Source organism: Gymnogyps californianus, chromosome 1, assembly GCF_018139145.2.
Source record: "Gymnogyps californianus isolate 813 chromosome 1, ASM1813914v2, whole genome shotgun sequence".
NCBI classification, from domain to species: Eukaryota; Metazoa; Chordata; class Aves; order Accipitriformes; family Cathartidae; genus Gymnogyps; species Gymnogyps californianus.
The window spans coordinates 154,753,727-154,774,319 of NC_059471.1; the positions used below are offsets into that span (position 1 = coordinate 154,753,727).

The 20,593-nt window shown below is 38.5% G+C and overlaps 1 protein-coding gene across 2 annotated transcripts in view; it reads left to right on the top strand.

Annotated features, from left to right (window-relative positions):
* The window catches only part of BRAF (B-Raf proto-oncogene, serine/threonine kinase), an 81,013-nt gene that overhangs the window by 50,543 nt on the left and 9,877 nt on the right, over window positions 1-20,593 (top strand). The window contains exons 8-17 of one of the 2 annotated variants that reach the window (XM_050893735.1): window positions 6,655-6,814; window positions 8,436-8,472; window positions 9,857-9,976; window positions 12,668-12,804; window positions 13,505-13,622; window positions 14,339-14,423; window positions 16,736-16,912; window positions 18,418-18,464; window positions 19,027-19,145; window positions 19,935-20,066. In XM_050893735.1, the coding sequence (XP_050749692.1) occupies window positions 6,655-6,814; window positions 8,436-8,472; window positions 9,857-9,976; window positions 12,668-12,804; window positions 13,505-13,622; window positions 14,339-14,423; window positions 16,736-16,912; window positions 18,418-18,464; window positions 19,027-19,145; window positions 19,935-20,066 (1,132 nt within the window). The remainder of the gene's footprint in view (window positions 1-6,654; window positions 6,815-8,435; window positions 8,473-9,856; window positions 9,977-12,667; window positions 12,805-13,504; window positions 13,623-14,338; window positions 14,424-16,735; window positions 16,913-18,417; window positions 18,465-19,026; window positions 19,146-19,934; window positions 20,067-20,593) is intronic. The other variant, XM_050893744.1, reaches the window with a different exon arrangement.

Consider the following 20,593-nt stretch of genomic DNA (forward strand, 5'->3'; position numbering starts at 1 on the left):
TGTAATATTTCCATTCCAGAAGCAGCTCAGATGCTATTGTATGAGCATATAGCACTGTCCATACCTTTCTCCAGTTATCCTTTTGCTTTTCTTTAATAATACTTCTCTGCTTTTTAAAGACCTAATTGTGGAAATACTAATTTCTCTGAATTTTTTTTTTAAAGTTTAAAAAAAAAAATGCTGGTCTTTTCTATAAAAACATATACTTGCCCACGGTTTTGTTAAAGGGTACTGCTACAGTATGGGACAACAGCTCAACTGGAATAAAAAAAGTCTGACATAGGAGGTTATCTTGTCTGGGAAAAGAGTAAGGGATTGAAATTTCAGAGTTGGGCAATGGGATTGAAAATATGAGGCACTAGTGCTTTATTAACACTTATTAGTTTAATAATTGTTCCTTTGATTTCTCTGTTCTCCTAGCATCTTGCATGGCGCAGCCCACAGAGGAAGGGATGTTACTAATCGTTTGGTAAACCTGAGGAAAGAGAAGGCAAACATCCTTCTTCACCTTTAGCCTTGTGAAGGGATTCCAGCGGCAGGCAAAGTGCTCAAAGAAAGGAAGAGTTTGTGTTGCAAGACAAGCTCAAGAGCAAAGGCGTGTGTGACATGCTGAGAAATTGTCAAGGGATCAAATGGAGAAGTTGGAAAGAGAAAGGGACATAAAGGAAAAGACCACTGGACGTGATGCAAAAGCTGCTAAACATGCTGGAGAACTTTGTTTCACTTTGCTCATGTGTAACATCCTAATGCAATCCAGTCCTGTAGCCTTTTATTCTTCCAACTGTAAGCCATAGGCAGTCCCTCCAGACGTTCCTCCCCAAGATAAGGGAGCGCATACGGTCCCACTTGCACATTTCTGAACCCCTTATAAAAATGTGTCCAGCCTCCACATTAGGTCTTTTGTCCCATTTTAGTTCTTTCAGTTTGCACTATCCTGTTGTGCGAAAGCAGTCATTTTAGTTATAATTTGCACTTAACTGGAAAGAATTATTAAAGTGTAGGTCTCCCTAACAATAGCCATTTGTAATAAAATTGAAGTACACAAACTGTATATAATACATTGTATTCATTTCATTCATTGCACTATCATAAAGTTTCTTCTGTATCTTTGCTCCTAAAATATGAGCACAGAATTTCTGTGAACCCAGTTCCCTGGATCTTACAGATATATGAAAAGGGGAGAGATTAGCTATTCAAAATATTCCAAAGTTGTCTTTTTCAACTTCCATCTGTTCTCTCAGATGTTGTGATGTTGGGCAAAACTCAGCAAACTCATGAGGCAGATGTTATGGCAGGGTAGGTAACCTGTGGAGTGGGTGGTAAGGGGGTGCATGGTCAGACTTTGAATAGTGCAGAGGCAGGTTGGACTCGATAGAAACTGAAAGCATCTGCTTTGCTTGAGGCAGAACACTGCTGGTAAGCAGGTTGGCAACATCTTGGCTCTTTGAAAAACAACATTTCCCAACACGCTTGATCTTCTAAATTTGAGGAAGGAGGGGGGACTCTCTGGTGCACCATTCCTGGAAGCTTGCCAGTCCCTGCCTTAGAGCAGGCTCCAGCCTGTGATTAAACACCTCTGCTTTCCTTTCTCTCTTCCAAATGTTCACTGATCATTCTGCCTCAGCTGAAGATATTTAAATGTCTAGAAAAGCTTCTGAAAAGCCAAGGAAACAAAGACACAGTCTTACAATATTGTATTTAGTACTACAACACCATTTAGATCCCCATGTGTTTAAGTGAGCAAAAGCTTTGTGTTCTATTGCATAAAAGAATGATGAACGTTTCCCCTAAAAATTCTGGCACCGGACCTTTTCCAGACCACTCCATGTAAACGTTAACAACCTTCCTACAATATCCAACTTGATGCTCATTCTTGCTGAGCAGAAAAGGCCTGGTATCAGAACCTTTAGAAAAATCATCTTTAGTCTGTACAACAGGTGGCAGAAACCTCTTGCTCCCCAAAACTCTATTTGCAAAAACATGCTAGTGAACTGAAACCTGGTTTGGAGGACTAACGACAGATGTGTGGGTTCTCTTGATAGCCCCTGGTGTATGAAGCTATCAGAAATTTTAGGAAAGCATTGCTAAGCTTTGATCTGGGCCCAGAGGCCACTATAAATGCACACTGTTGTGATAATCCTGGCAGTTGTTTTACACCTACAAGCCAACATGGATGAAAACAAGTTATCATGGTATAGAAAAATGCACTAATCCATATGAAATTTTGACTGTTACAGACCTGTCCCATGATGCTTTTAGACTGACTTCACAGGATGCTGTAAGAGTGATCTTCTCTAGCTTGTAGTTACAAACTTGTACTGCTATCATTTTCCCCAATCAACGTGTGATTTGGGGTTATTGACTATTTCCAGACTGCAGAGATGGGGAAAGAAAAAAATTACTTTGTTTTCTGGCAGTATCTATGGAGTACCACCATAATTATAGAACATGTTTGGCCTCCAGAATTTACAGTTTACCTGCTTGCTAGTGTAGCTGAAATACCATTGTATCCCAGATCCTTAGCAGTCCTTAGAAACTGCTTGAAGGTGGAAGTGCAGTGTGTTCTTCATTAACAGCAGTAACAAAAACCAAAGCCAATTGTACTCTGGTGTAAACAAAAAAAAAAAAAAAGCCTTGATATACATTTTAGCTTGCAGTAGGTTTGGCTTGGGTGTGAGTATGCAGCCTACCAGGTGAATAGTGTGTACTACACTGAGCCCTGTGGCTAAACTGAGATGCACTTGTTCAGGCTGGGAGGGGGAGAAGAAAAATCTCAGTCCAGTAGAGATGCTGTCATTCTAAAAGGCAAGTGGCACACACCCTGTAACTGAAGCTAGGTGAATGTGAATTTTCGGTTTAAGTATTTGCCTAACTACAGCAAAATAAAAATCCAAGCAAAAATCTTGAAGCCCAAACAAACCTCTTTTAAGAAAAATCTTTCCTGAGTAGACCAGCTCTTAAATATGTGAAACATCACATTGGTGAGTTAAAGGAAATTGAGGAAAATCTGTATTAAAATTTTATTTCTTATTTGTAAAATGAACTAACTTGTATCATTGTAAGTTCTAAGATCCAGTGGAGGTACTGTATATGATTTATAAAACTGTTTGTTTATATAGAATGTAGCATGCAGGGGCACTTTTCTGAGTTACCTTCCTCTTTCCTGTGGACCCAATTTTGTAGAATAGTAAATCTGTGGACATGTTGGCACTTGCTGTGATTGGCAAAGGGTAGAAATCTACATCTGTCTGCAATTGCTCTTGTCTCCTGACAAAACCTCTTTCTGTTTTGTCTTGATAAAAAGGGAGGGAACAATGTGCTTATCCCAAATACATGGTCCAAGGAAAGAGCATGTTCCGTCATACTGCCAGGAAAGGTTATAACATATTAGATCGATATTTGACAACTCTATCAGCTTGTTGCCTGGGAAGCTGAGAATCGTTTGTTAAAGGAATGTCCACATCTAAGAGGCTGGAAGAAAGTGTGCAAGATGAGGTGGTATAACCTCTCTAATATGTCAGAATATTGACCTTATTTGTAGAAGGTCTCCTCTAGCTAGCAGGTTGGCTGTTAACTGCTCACAAAGGCCACAGGAGCAACAGAAACTCAGATCCTGGTATTTAAACTGCTGCTCCTTTAAGCCCCAGCCTGCTGTACGTGTATGCCACAGTAAACAGTTCTTTGCACCAGTTGTGTTCTGGTCCTCTTGATTTTTTTTTTTTTTTGGCAATATGTTTGCTGGCACTATGTTTGCATAGCCTGCAGAACTAGTTTTGTAACTCGACTGGAATAGACAATGTCACTGTTTTCCAAACGATGATGGCTGGTCCTTTTTGCTCCAGTGTCCCTTCTACCCTCCTGGAGTAATTAAAATTTAGGAATACTATAAGAATGGGCTTTTGGTGGCGAAGAGGATTGCTGCATTCTTTGTGGTGACATGTTTTCTGTAGATCAAGATCTTGATGCAGATTAAGATACAGCCTTTGCCGCACACAGGCAGAGGCTGGTGGTAATCTCTTCTGAGCTTGTGATCTCAGTAGGCCATCTTGACTAGCAAACCACTTGTGTCTTTCTCTTCACTAGTTACCTTTTTCAAGCAAAATTCCCATTTAGCAAAAATAACCTACCTTTTTGTAAGCATCCCAAGGACACCCATTAATGAAATCCTGATTGTATAGATGGAGCACACGGCTAACTGCTTATGAGAGACTCCAAAAAAGAGAGTTCTTTGTCAGCCTGTAGTTGTTTTCTAAAGATCTGAACTTCCCTCAGGTAGAATTTACTGAGTAGAAAAAACTATTCAAATTGTTTTCAAGCATGGTATGAGATAGCATGCTATCTGTGCTAGCAACATGATGGGCATGATGACCTGTGAGCAGAAACACAGAAGTATTTGCAGATTCCCTTAGCAGATCACCATTTATGACTCAAAGGAGGATGTAACTGAAACAATATTTTTGCAATTTGTTTTTTTTCTCCCTTGGCTTACTCATGATCACAGAAAATCTGATTGCTTCTGTTCTCGTCGTGTGGCAGAGCTCAAATGCTGTCTCACAGTCACTCCTAGTGCAATGATCTGATGTTTGTTGTTACACATTTCCCTTAATTTCATTATTAGTGAGAACTCTCAGGAAGTTTGAGCAGGAGTTAGCTATTGCAACAATGACAGTACTGGCCTGGCTGAGACACCTTTTAGGCTTTTCTTCTGAAGTCTTTCTGTGCAGCATCTGACACGCTTGCCTTAACATGAAAATACAGCGCCTTAGAATGTCAACCAAGTCCTGCACTTGTATCTGTGTAGTGTCCCATCTCCTGATGTGGGTTCTAGTTGCATGATTTCCTTACAAAAATGTTCAGGAGTTCAAAACTTCCTCATCTACAATAGAAAAGATTTTACCTGAAGGCACTTGTTAGCAATGAATGAAAACTTCAGCTTATGTATATGTACATCAACTGCATTTAAAAAATGTTTCTGGAATTCTGAGCATCTTCTGAAATGCTGGGCTGTTCAAGGCCCTTTCTCAGAGATTTGTCTATTGGTAGTTTCAGTTCATTGCTTCCCAGTATCTTTCCAATATTTATATTCTGTCATGTGACAATAGGTAACTATTTTTAAGAAAAATTAAGTAGGGTTAAATCCCCTACCTATTCTTCTCCCGCCCCACTTCCCAAACGTAATCTAAGGTTTTATTGCAAGACTTACTAGGCTGTGATTTGAATTAATTCGCAAACGCTCTGTTTTGCCATTCTCAATAGTGAGACTGTTGGCCAGGAAGGAAAAGATGACAGGTACTTAGGATACAGATAGCATTGAGTTCTGGGATCAGTGCCAAACTGTATAAACTCTTCAATGAAAGGTAGGGTAATCGTCTTTAGAGCAGACCCGTTTCTGAGAAAATGTCAAGAGATCCTGTTGAAAATGTTAGTTGCCCCTAAAGATCTTTGGAGAGGCCAAGGAGCGTTCGCTTATAGGAGGCGGCACCAGGACCTATTGCTGCTATATGGTTTATTTCTGAAGCTTCTCCCTGTGGGCATTGCCTTTGTGGGCATGGTAACTAACCCATGAGTAATTGAATGGCTGGAGGACTCTACTCCTCTCTTAGGAGTTGTGTTTTCTGTAAGTTCTAAAAACCTTGTTGTCAGATACCATGTATATTTTAACATAAAGTTTTCTTTGACAAAGGTGGCAAATGTTTCTCATTGGCCTTTTGCCTTATATCCATTAAATTGAATCGTTAGACTTAACAGTGACTGACCATGACTTGAGTGAGATAACTGCCAATTTACTGTACTTTAATAAAATGAATGGCTAACCAAAGAAGTGACATTCTGCCTTCTTACAAATGAAAAAGCAAGCGTTTAGATGTTTTGTCTTTTAAATATATGATTCATGATACCATAAATTAAAGACTTTATCTACATTTGTGACTGGCAGCATTTGCATTTCTTCAGAAAACTTGTTTGTATTGTCTGAACACTTATCTTTCAAGTCAAATTTATAACTGCAACACTGTAAATAATGTTTGAAATGTTGCACTATTCAAAGTTATTTCTTAAAGGTTGAGGTTAAGAGGTGATATGTTTCTTTTTAGTATTAATAATTCCTATTGCATTGGCCATAATATTAGTCAAGTATGTTGAGTGACCAGTATGTAATTTTCAGTCTTGCCTCATTGAACAGTAATCCCATCCATACTTTTTGTTTTGTGACATCTTCTGACTGTAATGTTGATGTGAGATGTTAAGCATTTTTAGTTCTCAATGGGTTGCCACTAAAAAGAGTGTGTTGCATTAACTCTGAAGTAAGGAAACTGCAGAGTATCTTGCTACCTGCAGTGCATGTTGGGCTACATGAATTTTTCAGATCAGGGTTTATTATTACTAGTTTGGTACGGTACGTTAGGGTTTTTTGTTTTGTTCTAACTCAGAACACTTCACAGCCATGTAATTAGGTAGTTTGTGCAGCAAAGTGTTGTTGCAATTGATCATAGGGGAGTAGACATCATTCATTATAAATTGTTTTTATGCAGGCCTTTAGATAGTTTTTTTAATGTATGTATTATTATAGTTGAAAAGGACTTACCACACCCACTATGCAGTATTTGAAGCCATTTGTAGACCTAAATCCTCTTTTTCCTTGACTTTGTTTCTCAGACCACCAATTCTCCCTAGTCCTTCTCCTTCAAAATCCATTCCAATCCCACAGCCCCTCCGACCAGGAGATGAAGACCATCGGAATCAATTTGGGCAACGCGACCGATCCTCTTCAGCTCCCAATGTTCACATCAATACAATCGAGCCAGTCAATATTGATGTAAGTATTAATAATGTTTGGATCAGGAATAGTAGATTTGATGTTTCCCTTATGAATATCAGTGCGTTAAATTTATCGTGTACACACGAGTGCTGTGTTTCTAAGCTAATCCTTGATGGTCTGTCAGAATCTTCATAGATCCCACGTAAGACATTTTTGCTATTGAGAGCTGTAAGACTGCAAATAACCCATTCTCCAAAAGCAGAAACTGCCTTTTGACAGTCCTGTCCTTTCATTTTCAAAGAAACATTCTACCACAAACCACTGCTCTTTTTTTTGTCGTTAGTCCCAACGCTCATGCTGCTAGCTGTACCACAGCATTAAGAATATGAGAGCCAGTAACCACTCTTGCATACCATTATATGTGTTAAGCATATTTGTTTATATGCAAGACAGGGATTTTTAGTATTTGTAATTCAAGTAATATTTCTGGCATTGAAGAAAATTAAATTATTGCAGTAAGCTGAGTTCAGATTTACTGAATGTTCCTTAGGATTTCAACAGCCCAGTATATATTGTTCTGAGCATTCTTTTGGAGTGTTCAGAAACTGCTACACTTAACTTGTTTTCCACATTTTTGAAATTTCTGGATGCTGAATCGTAAATAATAATAATGGTTGATATTAGGTATAAGGCCAGCTAGGACCTTTCAAAATGCTAGTCACAACAACCTCTTTCTAATTTTGCTAATGTATACAGCTTGTATTTTATCCTTAAGTCTACTCTCTAGAAATTAGTCATTTGTCAGGAGAGCAGTCTTGAAGTCTGCCTGGACACTGAGGCACAAAATCTGTTTTGCATGTGAGCTGAGCGAAAGGTGAAATGTTAGTTGAGTATTAAGAGTGTGGCCACGTAGACATTTGCGTATGGTGTATGGCAGTGGTGCAGCAGAGAGGCAGGACTGGTGCTTTCAGCAGCAGTGCAGGTGTATAAAGGAATAAAGTAATTGTGTAACAACAAAAAAAAAAAAAGCTTGATGATGAAAATGGACATACAGAGGGAAACTGCTAGAATTTTCTAATTTTCTTCTGTTTAGAAAATCCTTAGTGTAGTTTGCTTTTAGTCTAGATATGTTGTAAACGATACTCTCACTTCACAGTGGATTGCAAGTGAAGGAAACCGTTTGCAGTGAGTCATTTCTGAGAAGAACAGAGTGCGCCTGGCTATGCAAATGAGGTGCTTTGTTACAAGAAAAAACGAAGCAGAACTCATTTGACTGATGTACCTCAGTACAGGAAATTGGTGTCCTAGCTTCTGATATGACAGTTCAAATAATTTTTGCCACAAACACCGTAACTAGAACTTTTGGCTTGATATTTCTTCATGCATTTTGGCCAACTGCGTGTTTAAATCAGTATTTTCATGTCAGCATCTATTTTGGGTGGTGTACATTTCACTTTACTACTGAGAGATGCTGCTTTAAAGCAACTAATTTTGAAAAGTTTAGTAGTTGTTATTAATAGTTCTTTGGAGTCGCTGCTATTGGTAAGCCAGGGTAGGAAGCAACTGTTATTTCATGGACAACATATGAGGTTATGGATTCTCAATTTGATTAATCTCGATTGATTCTGGAATGTGAATGATAATACCTAAATTAAACACAAATTTTTTTTATTTATAGGACTTGATTAGAGACCAGGGTTTACGAGGAGAGGGAGGTAAGTCATGTTTAAACTAGCTACTGTGCTATATTTAATTACACAACTGCTCTGTCCCTTCCCTTTGTTCTACTTCCTTCTACAAAACACAGGCACAAAGGAAAATATGACTAGAACAAAAAATGAATTTGCATTTGCTTGTCCATGAACTTCGTATTTGTCTGACAAAGGTTTGAGTCATTTGCTGGTCATTCTGGGAGTGGGGGAGACGGAAGGAGAAAAAGTTTTGAAGTGGTATCTAGTTTTTTAGTTTTAAAATTATCTTGCACCGTCACTTTTTTGTTCTCGCACGCACACACTCATTCACTCACACGGCTACACACAGATATGCTACAACTTCCCAACTCTCTCTCAAAGATTTTTATGCCTGTTGTTACCTTTCCACCCATGGAAACAATGAGGGTTTCCATTGAAAACCATTAAAGTGGTAGATGGACCTTCCATACAAACTGCTGCATCCTAAAGCAGCATGAAATACTCCGGTTCTTCTCCCCCTCTACCCCTGCTCAAGATGCTGCTTTGCTGTACTGCATGCCTGTGCTACTCTTGGAACCAGGTTGTTAGGACCTTACGCTAAAGCCAGGTCTTTTTATGTTTCCTTCAGTAACACACAGCCCTAATTCACAGTTAAGTCAGAGCTAGTGCCAGAAGATTTATTTTTCTTCACGTGTTATGCACGGGCCTGTTAAGTCACTTCTCCCAAGGGCTTCTCATGTGCTGTATTTATTCCTAGGAATATAATAATAATATAGAAATAATAGAAATAAAGAAATAGTAAGTAGGGCAGGCATATGACAGTTTTTCCAACTCCAAGTCATTAACACAGTCATCTCCTACTAATTATAACTTGCTTCAGCCATAAGTAGTCTGAATTACCTTAGTGCACTCTATTCTGATCTCTAAGGTTTTGTACTGTGGGCTATCACTGACTTTGTTTCTCCCATCCAAATCTGGTAGTTGGTAGGATGGTGTTTGATGGAGCTGTTTTTTCTTAAGCGAGCAATAGAATGCTTTTTAAACAAAGATTTCCTTTAATCCTGCAAGCCTGCTAATTTAAAGTTGCCAGTTTTAGCTATTTTTGTATGTGTTGATAGGTGTGGCTCTCCACAGTTTTGCCCATTTTGTCCAGCATTTAAATGTTGTGCTATCATGTTGGTTTTAACTTTTGATCATAAACTGTCTGCTTGGCATCTGAAAACAATTGGCTATTCCCAGTCCTGAAACAGTGTTATTAGTAATTGACCTTTTTTTCCCCCCCCTTCAAAGTACAGAAGCAATCTATGAATAGGAGTCAAAGCATCCTAGTTATTTCCCATGACTTCTTTCATTTCTTCTATGTGTCTGTCTTTCTGTCTCTGCCTGCCCGTCTCTTTCTCTCTAACAGCCCCTTTGAACCAGCTGATGCGCTGTCTTCGGAAATACCAATCCCGGACTCCCAGTCCCCTCCTTCATTCTGTCCCCAGTGAAATAGTGTTTGATTTTGAGCCTGGCCCAGTGTTCAGAGGTAGTTGGGCTCTTCTTTCTTGTTTTCACCCAAACAAAATAAGTAAAACCACAGATGCTGTTTGTGCCTCACCCTCACACCGTGTGTATGTAAGTGTGTGAGTTTATCAAAACACCTCTGTTTTTTGCTTGGCCTGGCTGGAATGCTTTGAATGTGCTTTTCACACATACTCACTTTCACCTTTACATGCTTGAAAATGACTATGAATAAAGTCTGACTTAAATCTTCAAAAGCAAGGATTTTCATAGTTGAGGTTTTTATGTGGACCTTAACATAATTTTTCTAAACAAAGGTCCTTGGATTGCACTGCAGTGATTTTAAAGACAAAGTGACGTCCTTAACTTAGAATTTCCTTGACTGTTCAGTTTAAGTCAGTTCAGTGCTTTAACAGTTTTCTATATTTAATATTCTTTGTTTTGAAAAGTAAGCTAGGAAATCATATGTGAATTACAAACATTTCCATTGATACCTTGTTAGGTCTCAAGCTTTTCAAGTAATGTGTCATACCAACTTTCAACAAATCCTTCATTTTGAGAATGTGCTATTGATGCCACATTGGAGCCCTAGATGGTTTAGACCATGTAGTTTTTATTTAGTTAGTAAATTTCCAGTGAAACAGTATTTGTTTGTGTCCTGTACCATGTAAAATAAGACTCTTCCATTTTCACATCATTGACTCTGGGGGTAATTCAGGCCTAAAGCTGTCAATGGATCTGTTGTATTGCACAAAATCCCAAAAAACTCTGTGGGATTTCATATGCTGGAGAAACCAACTATTGAGTAGCATGAAATGTAAATATTTGTGTCTATACATATACATGGAGAAATGGGTAGTTCAGTGCATGTAGTGTGGTTTTCAAATGCTACCATCTTGGCTGTTTCAAAGACTTTTGTTTCAGAATATATCAAGAGCAGTTCACCTTATGAACTTGTAAAGTTCTTCCAGAAGTCTTTGTAAGAAGACAGGTGTTCCCAACAAGCAAACTGGCTACAGAATGGAATACGTTACGTACAGCTTCAGAGTCCAAGCTAATGACTTAAGTCCAACATTATCTGAAGTATTCTACTCTAATAACTTGGAAAACAGGCCATCTGGTATTAATATGAACAGATTAACTATAATGTTCTACCATGTGCTGTAAGCGTTTTTGGTGAAGAGTGAATATTGTGCTAGTGTTTCTATATCGTGGTATTAAAATTTAAGTAGGAGACTTCAGTTACCTCTAGAGAAAACACATTCTAGTAGAGCTTTGCTATTAAAGAGAAAGTCTATAACCCAGTAAGCTTTCGGAAGATTGCTCGTGTTCTGGGAACATCATACATTTGATTCCATGTATGTGTGATTTCAGACAAATAATATCATAAATATATGACAGTATGGTGGCCGTAAGATGAATATGAACAAAAGTCCATCCTTCAGGTCACTGGCTTCCAGCTGCTTGTAAATGTAGTTAGGATGCCCAATATGCATCATTATTGTTGCTTTAGCATGTGGGACAAAGTTTATGGATGCTGCGTCCCATTTTTGATGTGTTGGTACATCATTATTTTGTGCTTCCACTTCTAAATGTATGTATGTTAGCTCAGTGAGAACAGGCCGTGATGAATATAAATAGTCTGATAAATTAGCATGTACTGAGTGACTGAACTCAAGCAACAGTTTTAAAAGTCACAAAGTCAATTTTTGAACTCAAATTGGCATTAGGAGACACTTTTTTGGTAAGAAGGGGGCTTCTGAAGGAACATGAGGAGTATTGTCTTCTACCACTTCCCAGACCACTGATGTGAGAGAAGGCATTGGAATGCTGGAGGTCTTGTACAATGGCATACATTGTTTAGCAGAGCAGCATGAATTTAATTAACAGTTGACCCTATTTTATGTCCTTTGCATTGGGAGGGTCAGCATAACCTTGTTACGAATAATTATGGTGTATTTTAAAAAGCAGTGTCTAGTTGAAGTGCTCTATTTGTAAAGAGCCACTGGGGCTCTGAAACACAGCTCTGTTAGTGACATTTTCCTGCATAGATTTGTTTAGATAACATACAGACTACAGATATATTGTTCTTTTTGTATTTAATAGAATATGCTTCAAATAGCTAACTAAAGTACTTCTTTTTTAATCCTTTCTACAGTCTAATACTTACTTTTAAATAAGAGCGCTCTGCTAACAGATAGCTTTAAAACAGCCAAATGGTTTTCAGGTGGCACTTGGAGACTCAACTAGAAAACATTTCGATTTTTTGCATTTAGTCTATTTTGATTCCAAAGTACAGTATTTCAGGTATTTATTGGGTCCCTAAAAGGTTAGCTACAAGAAATCTGAGAGGTAGCTGCTGCTAACTAAAATGCTACTACTTTTCTTCTCAAAGAAACTGGTGGAAATAAAAATACATTTTTAATTTTTTTTTTCTATTTAAAGAGACATTGTCCTTCTGATAATTCATGAACAAGAGACTGGGGACTATCTGGTATAAAGGGTTGTTTGCTATAGACTTGTCTCTTCCTGAAATCTAAGACTTGAGCGCTAATCTAGTATTAGGACAATATTCCTACGATATGCTCGTTCCCTCTTAACATTTACATTGATGTTTGGAGATACTACATCTTAAACACAATTCTTGCACCTAATATCGATACATTCTTGTAAGCTGGCTTCTTATAGATAAAGTTATCCTGTTTCTGAAATTTAGGTTCAACTGCAGGTTTGTCTGCAACACCTCCTGCCTCTTTACCTGGGTCACTCACCAATGTGAAAGCATTACAGAAATCACCAGGACCCCAACGGGAAAGGAAATCATCCTCATCCTCAGAAGACAGAAATAGAATGGTAAGGGAAAGATCAGCTATTTTCATTTGTAGTATGGTATATTCATAGTATAGAAATACTACACAACCATGTTCCTCTCACTTTTCTTTCATCAAAGCCTTCTGAATTATTTTGAAGATGAGTATGATAATGATCAAGGACTTTAAACCAATAAATAATGGAATATCGAAATTGTGGGACTGATATATAAATCATTTAAATAATTGACTATACTGACTTTTACTCCATTGCACCCAAATGTCTTGGTGTGCTTCGTATTATAATGCTAGTTTCCCTTCAAATAACAGGTTAACTTTTCCCACCATGATTCATGAACCTTGAAAGTTCTCTAGTGATTCTCAAATGTAACAATACATAAAAATGTCTGCATTTTTTTTAATTCACAATTTAGCATTATGATTGAGTAGGAATTGAAAAGTAAATGAGACTTTCTTTTTGGTAAGAGTTTCTTAATATTTACAGGTTTTAACACTGCCAGAAACCTGTGGCAAATATTTCATGCCAGGAAATAATTTAGTATACCTGTGTGCTGAGGTTTTGTATATGGCTGGCTTGAAAAGTCAAATGCAGTATCTGAAAAAGAAAGTTCTTTCAGGTTAATGATATGAAATGCTGATACCAAATCTTTAACAAAGGAGCTGTTTTCACAGACATTAATGCTTGCTTTCTTCCTTTTTATTGTTTATGCATATATATAAAGAAAACCCTTGGTCGACGGGATTCAAGTGATGATTGGGAGATACCAGATGGACAGATCACAGTTGGACAAAGGATAGGATCTGGATCATTTGGAACAGTCTACAAAGGAAAGTGGCATGGTATGTGGCTGTCATGGCGAACAGTTATTCTTAAGCAAGTAACATTGCCTGCTGGGGGACACCCAGCTGGAAAGCAGCTTCACAAAAAAGCGCCTGGGGATTCTGGTGGACACCAAGTTGAACATGAGCCAGCAGTGTGCCCATGCTGCAAAGAAGGCTAGTGATATCCTGGGTTGCATTAGGCAAAGCATTGCCAGCAGGTCGAGGGAGGTGATCCTTCCCCTCAGCACTGGTGAGGCCACACCTGGAGTGCTGGGGTCCAGTTCTGGGCTCCTCAGTACAAGAGAGACAAGGACGTACCGAGGAGAGTCCATTGAAGGGCCATAAAGATGATTTTTAAATAATAAGTAGTGTGCCAAATAGGTAATGTTAGCACTTCGAACAATTTAGAAACTCAACTCTTGCATGTTCTTCTGAATTAAGTAATTATTAGGGTTAAGATGAAACATAGTTACTAGAAAGGCTGAAGTATCCGTATTGATGAATGAGGATTTCAAATGTGTATTTGGAAAGCTTTGACTTGGTTAGGATTTCTCAGAGTAAAATAAGAATAGTGTTTATACATTTTACAGAATATTTACTTATTTTAATATTGTAGTGGTTTATTTCATGAAAGCTAGAAAATAGGGTATCTCAGTATTTCTGATGCTTTATGTAGCATTTTCTCAATAGAGGAATATGTATCAATGGCACTTATTAAAATTGCTATTTTAAAGGTGATGTGGCAGTGAAAATGTTGAATGTTACGGCACCCACACCTCAACAGTTACAGGCTTTCAAAAATGAAGTAGGAGTGCTCAGGTAAGAATATTTTTAATGGCATAAAATAATGTGTGTAGATTTATGCTTCATTAATCATTGAATTCTAGATTTCCATTAGAACACATTGGTCTTATTCCTCCATGATGATACTTTAGAAAATATAACTTGCCATTTTAAAATATTTCTTTGTATCCACTGCTAGTTGTTCCTTCCCTTGTGTGTGTTTGTCTCTGCACCTATGTTGTGAATCTATGTGTATCCAAACACTCAAGACAGGACTGGTTTTTGCTATTGTACTACCCCCAGGGCACAGTCAAGCCTAAGTGTGAACTGTAGGCCTTTCTTTCTTCTCATCCACGTTTTGAGATTGAAGCATGACTAATTGTTGGTTTTGAGCTACAGCACTGCCCACGTTACCCGTTGTTTAATAGTTTCTGTTCAGTAGCATTGACTTCTCTTTGAGGTTTTTTTAAAACTTATTTCTCATAAAGTCACTTCTTGATTTCCTTTTCTCATGTCTACTGCTTGTACTTTCTCAGAGGAAGTATTTGTCTTGGGTTCAGCTCTTAAAAGAGGATCCATCAACATGATACAATAGGATATTTATTGGGGAAGACCATTAGCATCCTAGTACAAACTTGAGCAGTCTCAAGTGTAATTCTGTTTTAAGAAACAAAATAGAAGGTTTTTGCCTCTGGAAATCTGATGTGTTGAGCTGGATGCCTGTGCTGGTGGAGCATACCCAATAAGCTACATGGTGAAAAGGGGATGGTCAGCCTTTTTCCCCAGGAAATGTTAGTTTTGAAAACTCTAAGCCCATAGTTGTGGGAGGTAGAGGCTTTCTGCGGTATGCTACTTTGGATATCTCTGCATATTTTTGACATACCTGCTCAGGAGAACTTAATGAAATAAAAAATCTTGTATTTCATACCTAGTCCAGATTTCTGCTGGCAGTACCGTAGCTGGAGTCCAGCCTTTCTCTGTTGTTGATCGTTTCAGTGCTTACAGTAAATAGTTGTACTATCCTTTGACACAGACAAGCCAGATGTACCTGTAGTTGTGCCTTTTCCGTTATGCTTCATCATTACTTTCTTAGCTTTGAAGTAGGATTTGCAAGAAGCTGCTTATTTTTTGTTTACTCAGCAGTTACTCTCAGCATCACTTGGCAAATCCTTGAATCTGAAAAAGGCACAGTTACATAGTGTAGAACTGTCCTAGTCTGCATTGCTGAGAGGACAAAGGGGTTCATACTCTAGGCTCTCATGTTAGTTTTTTAATAGAAGAAAACATAAAGAGCTCTTGACATCTTCAGCAGCAGCATAGATTTAAGAAGCTACCACAGGTTTTAAGCCTGGTCTGTCGGGTTTCATCAACAGTGAGCTGACTGCTTTTGTACTGAGCTTTGTTGGAAGAAGATTGCCTTTATTTAACTCAGCCCCTGGCAAAGCTAGGAAATACTCCAGAATTCTTAGGTGCCTCATCTTTGTAATATCTCATTGGTATGTTTGGAGGTATCTAGTTCTTCATGTCCATTGATGACAATAAGAATGTGATTGACTTTTCCTGGAGGGTGAGGGGAATCTTTCAGATTTCACAGTGTATCAGTAGATTCTTTCAGGCCTTGAATCTACTGGGATATCTACTGAGATAATCCTCTCTGCATTGTTCGTTGTGAAGTTTTTCTGTCTGGAGTTGCTCCTTCTTTGAAATAGGTTTGATTTAATCTGGCCAAATCTCTGTGGTGAACTCCAGTCTCTCCCAGTGCTGTTTGGAAACAAGTTCATATCATGACCTTACTGAGGTACAGTTTTCATACCTGTTTTCATCCTTTCTTGTATGCTGGCTCCATAGAGACTACAAAATTCTTGTCAAATAAAGCACTAAGAAAAACTGAAGCCTTGTCAAGGAAGTGTGTTGATGGTTTCTGAATGAAAGGGTTGTCCTTCCTGGAAGCTTCTGAGACTGGAATTTCATTTTGGATGTCCTGCTTATGGGCAGCAACATCTCATAGCTGGACTGGGGTTACACAAAAGCAGACCTGCCTGCAAACCTGGGGACCTAGTGGTAACAGCATCTTCTGAGCAGTCCTGTGCTGGGTTGCTTGCAAAAGCAAAAGGAAGCGGTGCTTATCGCAGAATAGCTATTCCATGTCATTATGATAAGAAGGGCTGACTGCTGGAATAATTCATTAAACTGAATCTAGCAACAGGTTATCATGTTATCTTAGTAAAAGTTGAGATTGTCGCAACAACTTCTGTTTGGAAATATATATTTAGACTCTGATAGATCTGCCTGGGTTTTTCCTGATTTCCTGATCCGCCTGATTTCCTTCTGATTTTTTTTTTCAACAGGAAAACACGACATGTGAATATCCTGCTTTTCATGGGTTATTCAACAAAACCCCAGTTGGCTATTGTTACACAGTGGTGTGAGGGGTCCAGCTTATATCACCATCTACACATCATTGAGACCAAATTTGAAATGATCAAACTAATTGATATTGCACGACAGACTGCACAAGGCATGGAGTAAGTGTCGTATTACTTGTTTGCACATGAGTGTTGAGGCAATGTTTACTTATCCCCTTCGCACTCTGACTGACATTGGCAAATAAGGCCAGCTATCTGCTCACTTTGCCAAGCACAGGGTCCTGCCTTGATGATCAAAGCATTTGGTGAAGTGTTTATTATTTTGATTAGTAATATAGACTTTGTGTTCTTTTTTTGGAACATAGGGAAATACAAATCATCAGGGAAATACAGTCTTAGATAGTAGAATAAAGATAATTACAGTGTAGTTAAACTTTCAATCTTGTGAGCAAAGATTTCTCTTCCAGGCTTTACTATCTTCACAGTGCAGATAGTCTTATGGTAGGAGGTAAAACATAGTTTAAAAAGAAACACCCTGTGAACGAAAGGACAGAATCCTGTAAGATAACGCAGAAGACAGACAGCCCTGTTGGCAAAAAGAATCGATTTTTTTTCTTCTTTTCTTATAAGTATTGTAGCTCTCTAAATAATAGATTTCAGCATTTGAGGAAAACATACCTATTTTGTTCTAAGGACTGTAAGTAATCCTTAATCCCATAGAGGGCAATTGAGTGAGTTAGAATTTACAAAACTAGCCCAATATTGTGTGTCAAAATCAGAACGCTGATGTAAGATCAGAGAAATCGCCCTCCAGCTGGAAAACCGCTATGATGATTGCAGTTCATTGTGCCATTTTTCTCCTAAGCATTCTGTTACATTTTCAGTCAAGAGGCGGGGAGGTGTTTGCAGCAACCAGCCTCAGCCTTCTGTTAGCCTGCTCATCTCCCCAGGCTCCCTCTGTAGGTAGTGGAGATGCAGAAGCTGTTTTATGAGCATGATTCAAAGCAGAGACATAAATTGGGGCTTTTCCAGCAGGTTTGTACCAATCTCATTGACTAAACAAAGAGCCATGGGAGACTAGTTGCCTAATTTAGGCTATATCTATGCTGTGGGGCAAGTACTCTCCTCTGTGCTCCCTGCAATCTATTTATCCAGTCTGCAATCAGGGCATCTTTTTTCCAGTCCCGTATTAAAAAGCAGTCAGCATACTTGAGTACACACTGAGACTGGGAAGCACATTTAGCTCCTGCAATTTAGAAACGCTTTACCTAAAGCTGTGACTAGCCCGCAAAGTGTATTGACCGTCACCGTTAAGGCTGGGAGGCAGAACCTTCAGCACTGAATGGCATGTCAAAAACTACTGAAGTTCTTTTATTTTTATTCTGAATATTGAGTTAGAACTGAAAAGCAGAAGTTAGCGCATAATTGTTATTTCATTCTTCAGTAGCATCAGGTTTGAGCTGGAAATCTAAGCTTTATTTTATTTTTGTTTTTTTCCTGTGACTGTTGCAGGAACTCTCATGGGTAACTGAAGTTTTACCACCTTGATAAATATGTGCAGTTTGAATATCTACAGAATTTGTGTTTCAGTAATACAGTGAATTTTGAGTTGTTGATTAGTGAAATATCATTTAACCCACCGAATCTATGATGTTCCTTTTCAGTTATTTGCATGCCAAGTCAATCATCCACAGAGACCTCAAGAGTAATAGTATCCTTTCCCAGAGATGAGATTGTGGAGCATGACAGCATTCCTGGGTTTGTTTTTTTTTTTTCTGCCAAAAATGAACTTACTGATGTGAAAAGCTGTTCATGTGTCAATATTTGCTGAGTGAAAATTTCGTTGAGAAGGGGTAATATCACTAGTAGCAAAGTAAGGAATACTTACTATGTCTATTGATGTGATTGCAATAATGTAGCAAGTTTTGTTGTGGAATCACAAAGATTTTTGCATCATTTGGTTTCTACATGTAATGAAAGGTTATACCTGTTCACTCATGGAATATTTTCAGCTTTTCTCGTACTTGGCATTTCAAGAAAGCCACCTGGGCCATGGTCTGTTCAGCACTGTCCCCATCATTACTTATGTAACCCTTAAGTACCATAATTCACCATGCTCGCTGCTTAGAACCTGTATTATATGAAAACCTTCTTTGATGATGTTGGATGGTTAAAACTGTTAGGTCTAATGTTGCAGATCTGTAGCTGTTTATTGTTCTTGTAGGACAGGATCAGTACCCCTTGTTTGTTTTCCCTTAACATTTCCCCCTTAGATATTTTTCTTCATGAAGACCTCACAGTAAAAATAGGTGATTTTGGTCTAGCTACAGTGAAATCACGATGGAGCGGATCCCATCAGTTTGAACAGTTGTCTGGATCTATTCTATGGATGGTAAGCAAGGGGGAAGTGGTGTGTTTGTTTCAACAAATTTAATTGCCTTTGGCCAAAGTTTCTAAGACTGTCCCTCCAGCACACTGACATATACAAGCTGTCTTAAGCTGGGAAAGACAAGCAGTAATATGAAGTACTAAATGAATGCTTTTCAGTTCTTCTTTAAGCATATGTTTTCCATTAGTCAGCAGAAGAACTTTAGTGTCTTCATCCCTTATTCTGAGGTTTAAACTGAAAAGTAAATGGTGGCTAAGGAGAAAGGGTATGACGAATCCAGGGTTGAGGACAAGGTCAGAAAAGCCATGGAAAACATCCTGCAAAGGAGCAGAGGGGCTAGCTCAGCCAAAAGTAAGATGCTCTTAAGTTTTAAGGATTCAAGCGTGGTTACTCTCAAGAGGTCGTAAAACTTGCTAAAGTCTTAATAAGAAGTATAGTTACAACCTCCTGTGGAACTCCGCTTTCTCCTTTTCTCCCTGAAAAAACTGAAGGCTCTGTTAGTTGGCATTGTTTTCAGTGTTGTTATAATTCTAGTTTCAAAATAGCTTCTCGGCCCGGACAAGGTCATTTTGTTCTGTCGTAGAGGAATAAGGGGATCACCAAGCTAAAATGAACCAATGGATTTTGAGATTCATGTCAACATGCACTCTATATTAGGACCCGGTAACGTTTGAAGGCAAGAGTGGGCCTTGCGCCTGTTACACTCTGGACAAGTCCATGTTTTGTTCCTGGTATGTGAGGTGCAGCCCGACGTGGTGAAATAAAAACTAATTCTTTCCTTTTATGGTACAGGCACCGGAAGTTATTAGGATGCAAGATAAAAATCCATATAGCTTTCAGTCAGACGTGTATGCGTTTGGGATTGTTCTGTATGAACTGATGACTGGACAGTTACCATACTCAAACATCAACAACAGGGACCAGGTAAGGGAAGGGAAGGGATTGACTTCAGTCAGCTATGGCCTGAAACAGAGATTGATTCAGCCTTGTGAAGTGCACATTCTGATGTTTTGTGTGTTTGATTTGTGTTTCTGATTCTGATGTTATGAGATGACATTTCTACATTTTCTAGATCTGTCTCAGCCACGTAGCACCAATTTACTTACTTCTCTTGAGGTATTTTTTTTTGTTCTTTTTTACTTCAAGTATAGATTTTCAGCTTCTGAGCTGGTTGCCAGGATACTTATTAGGGAGAGAACAGGTTACTTAATAGTAATCTAGTTTAGAATAGTTCTGCAAAGGCAAAATGATCCTCCATATGTTCAGTTATTCCTCTTTCATTTTTTTTTCTTTCCCCCTCCCCTTGCATTGAATAATAGTTCAGCAACAGGATTGACAGAATGGAACAGCAATCATCTCGCTGAATGTTTTATATTCATTTTAATCTTGAGAAGTGCATGCACCATCTAATTGAATTTCAGGCTATCAGCATTTCTCAAATCCTGCTTGAT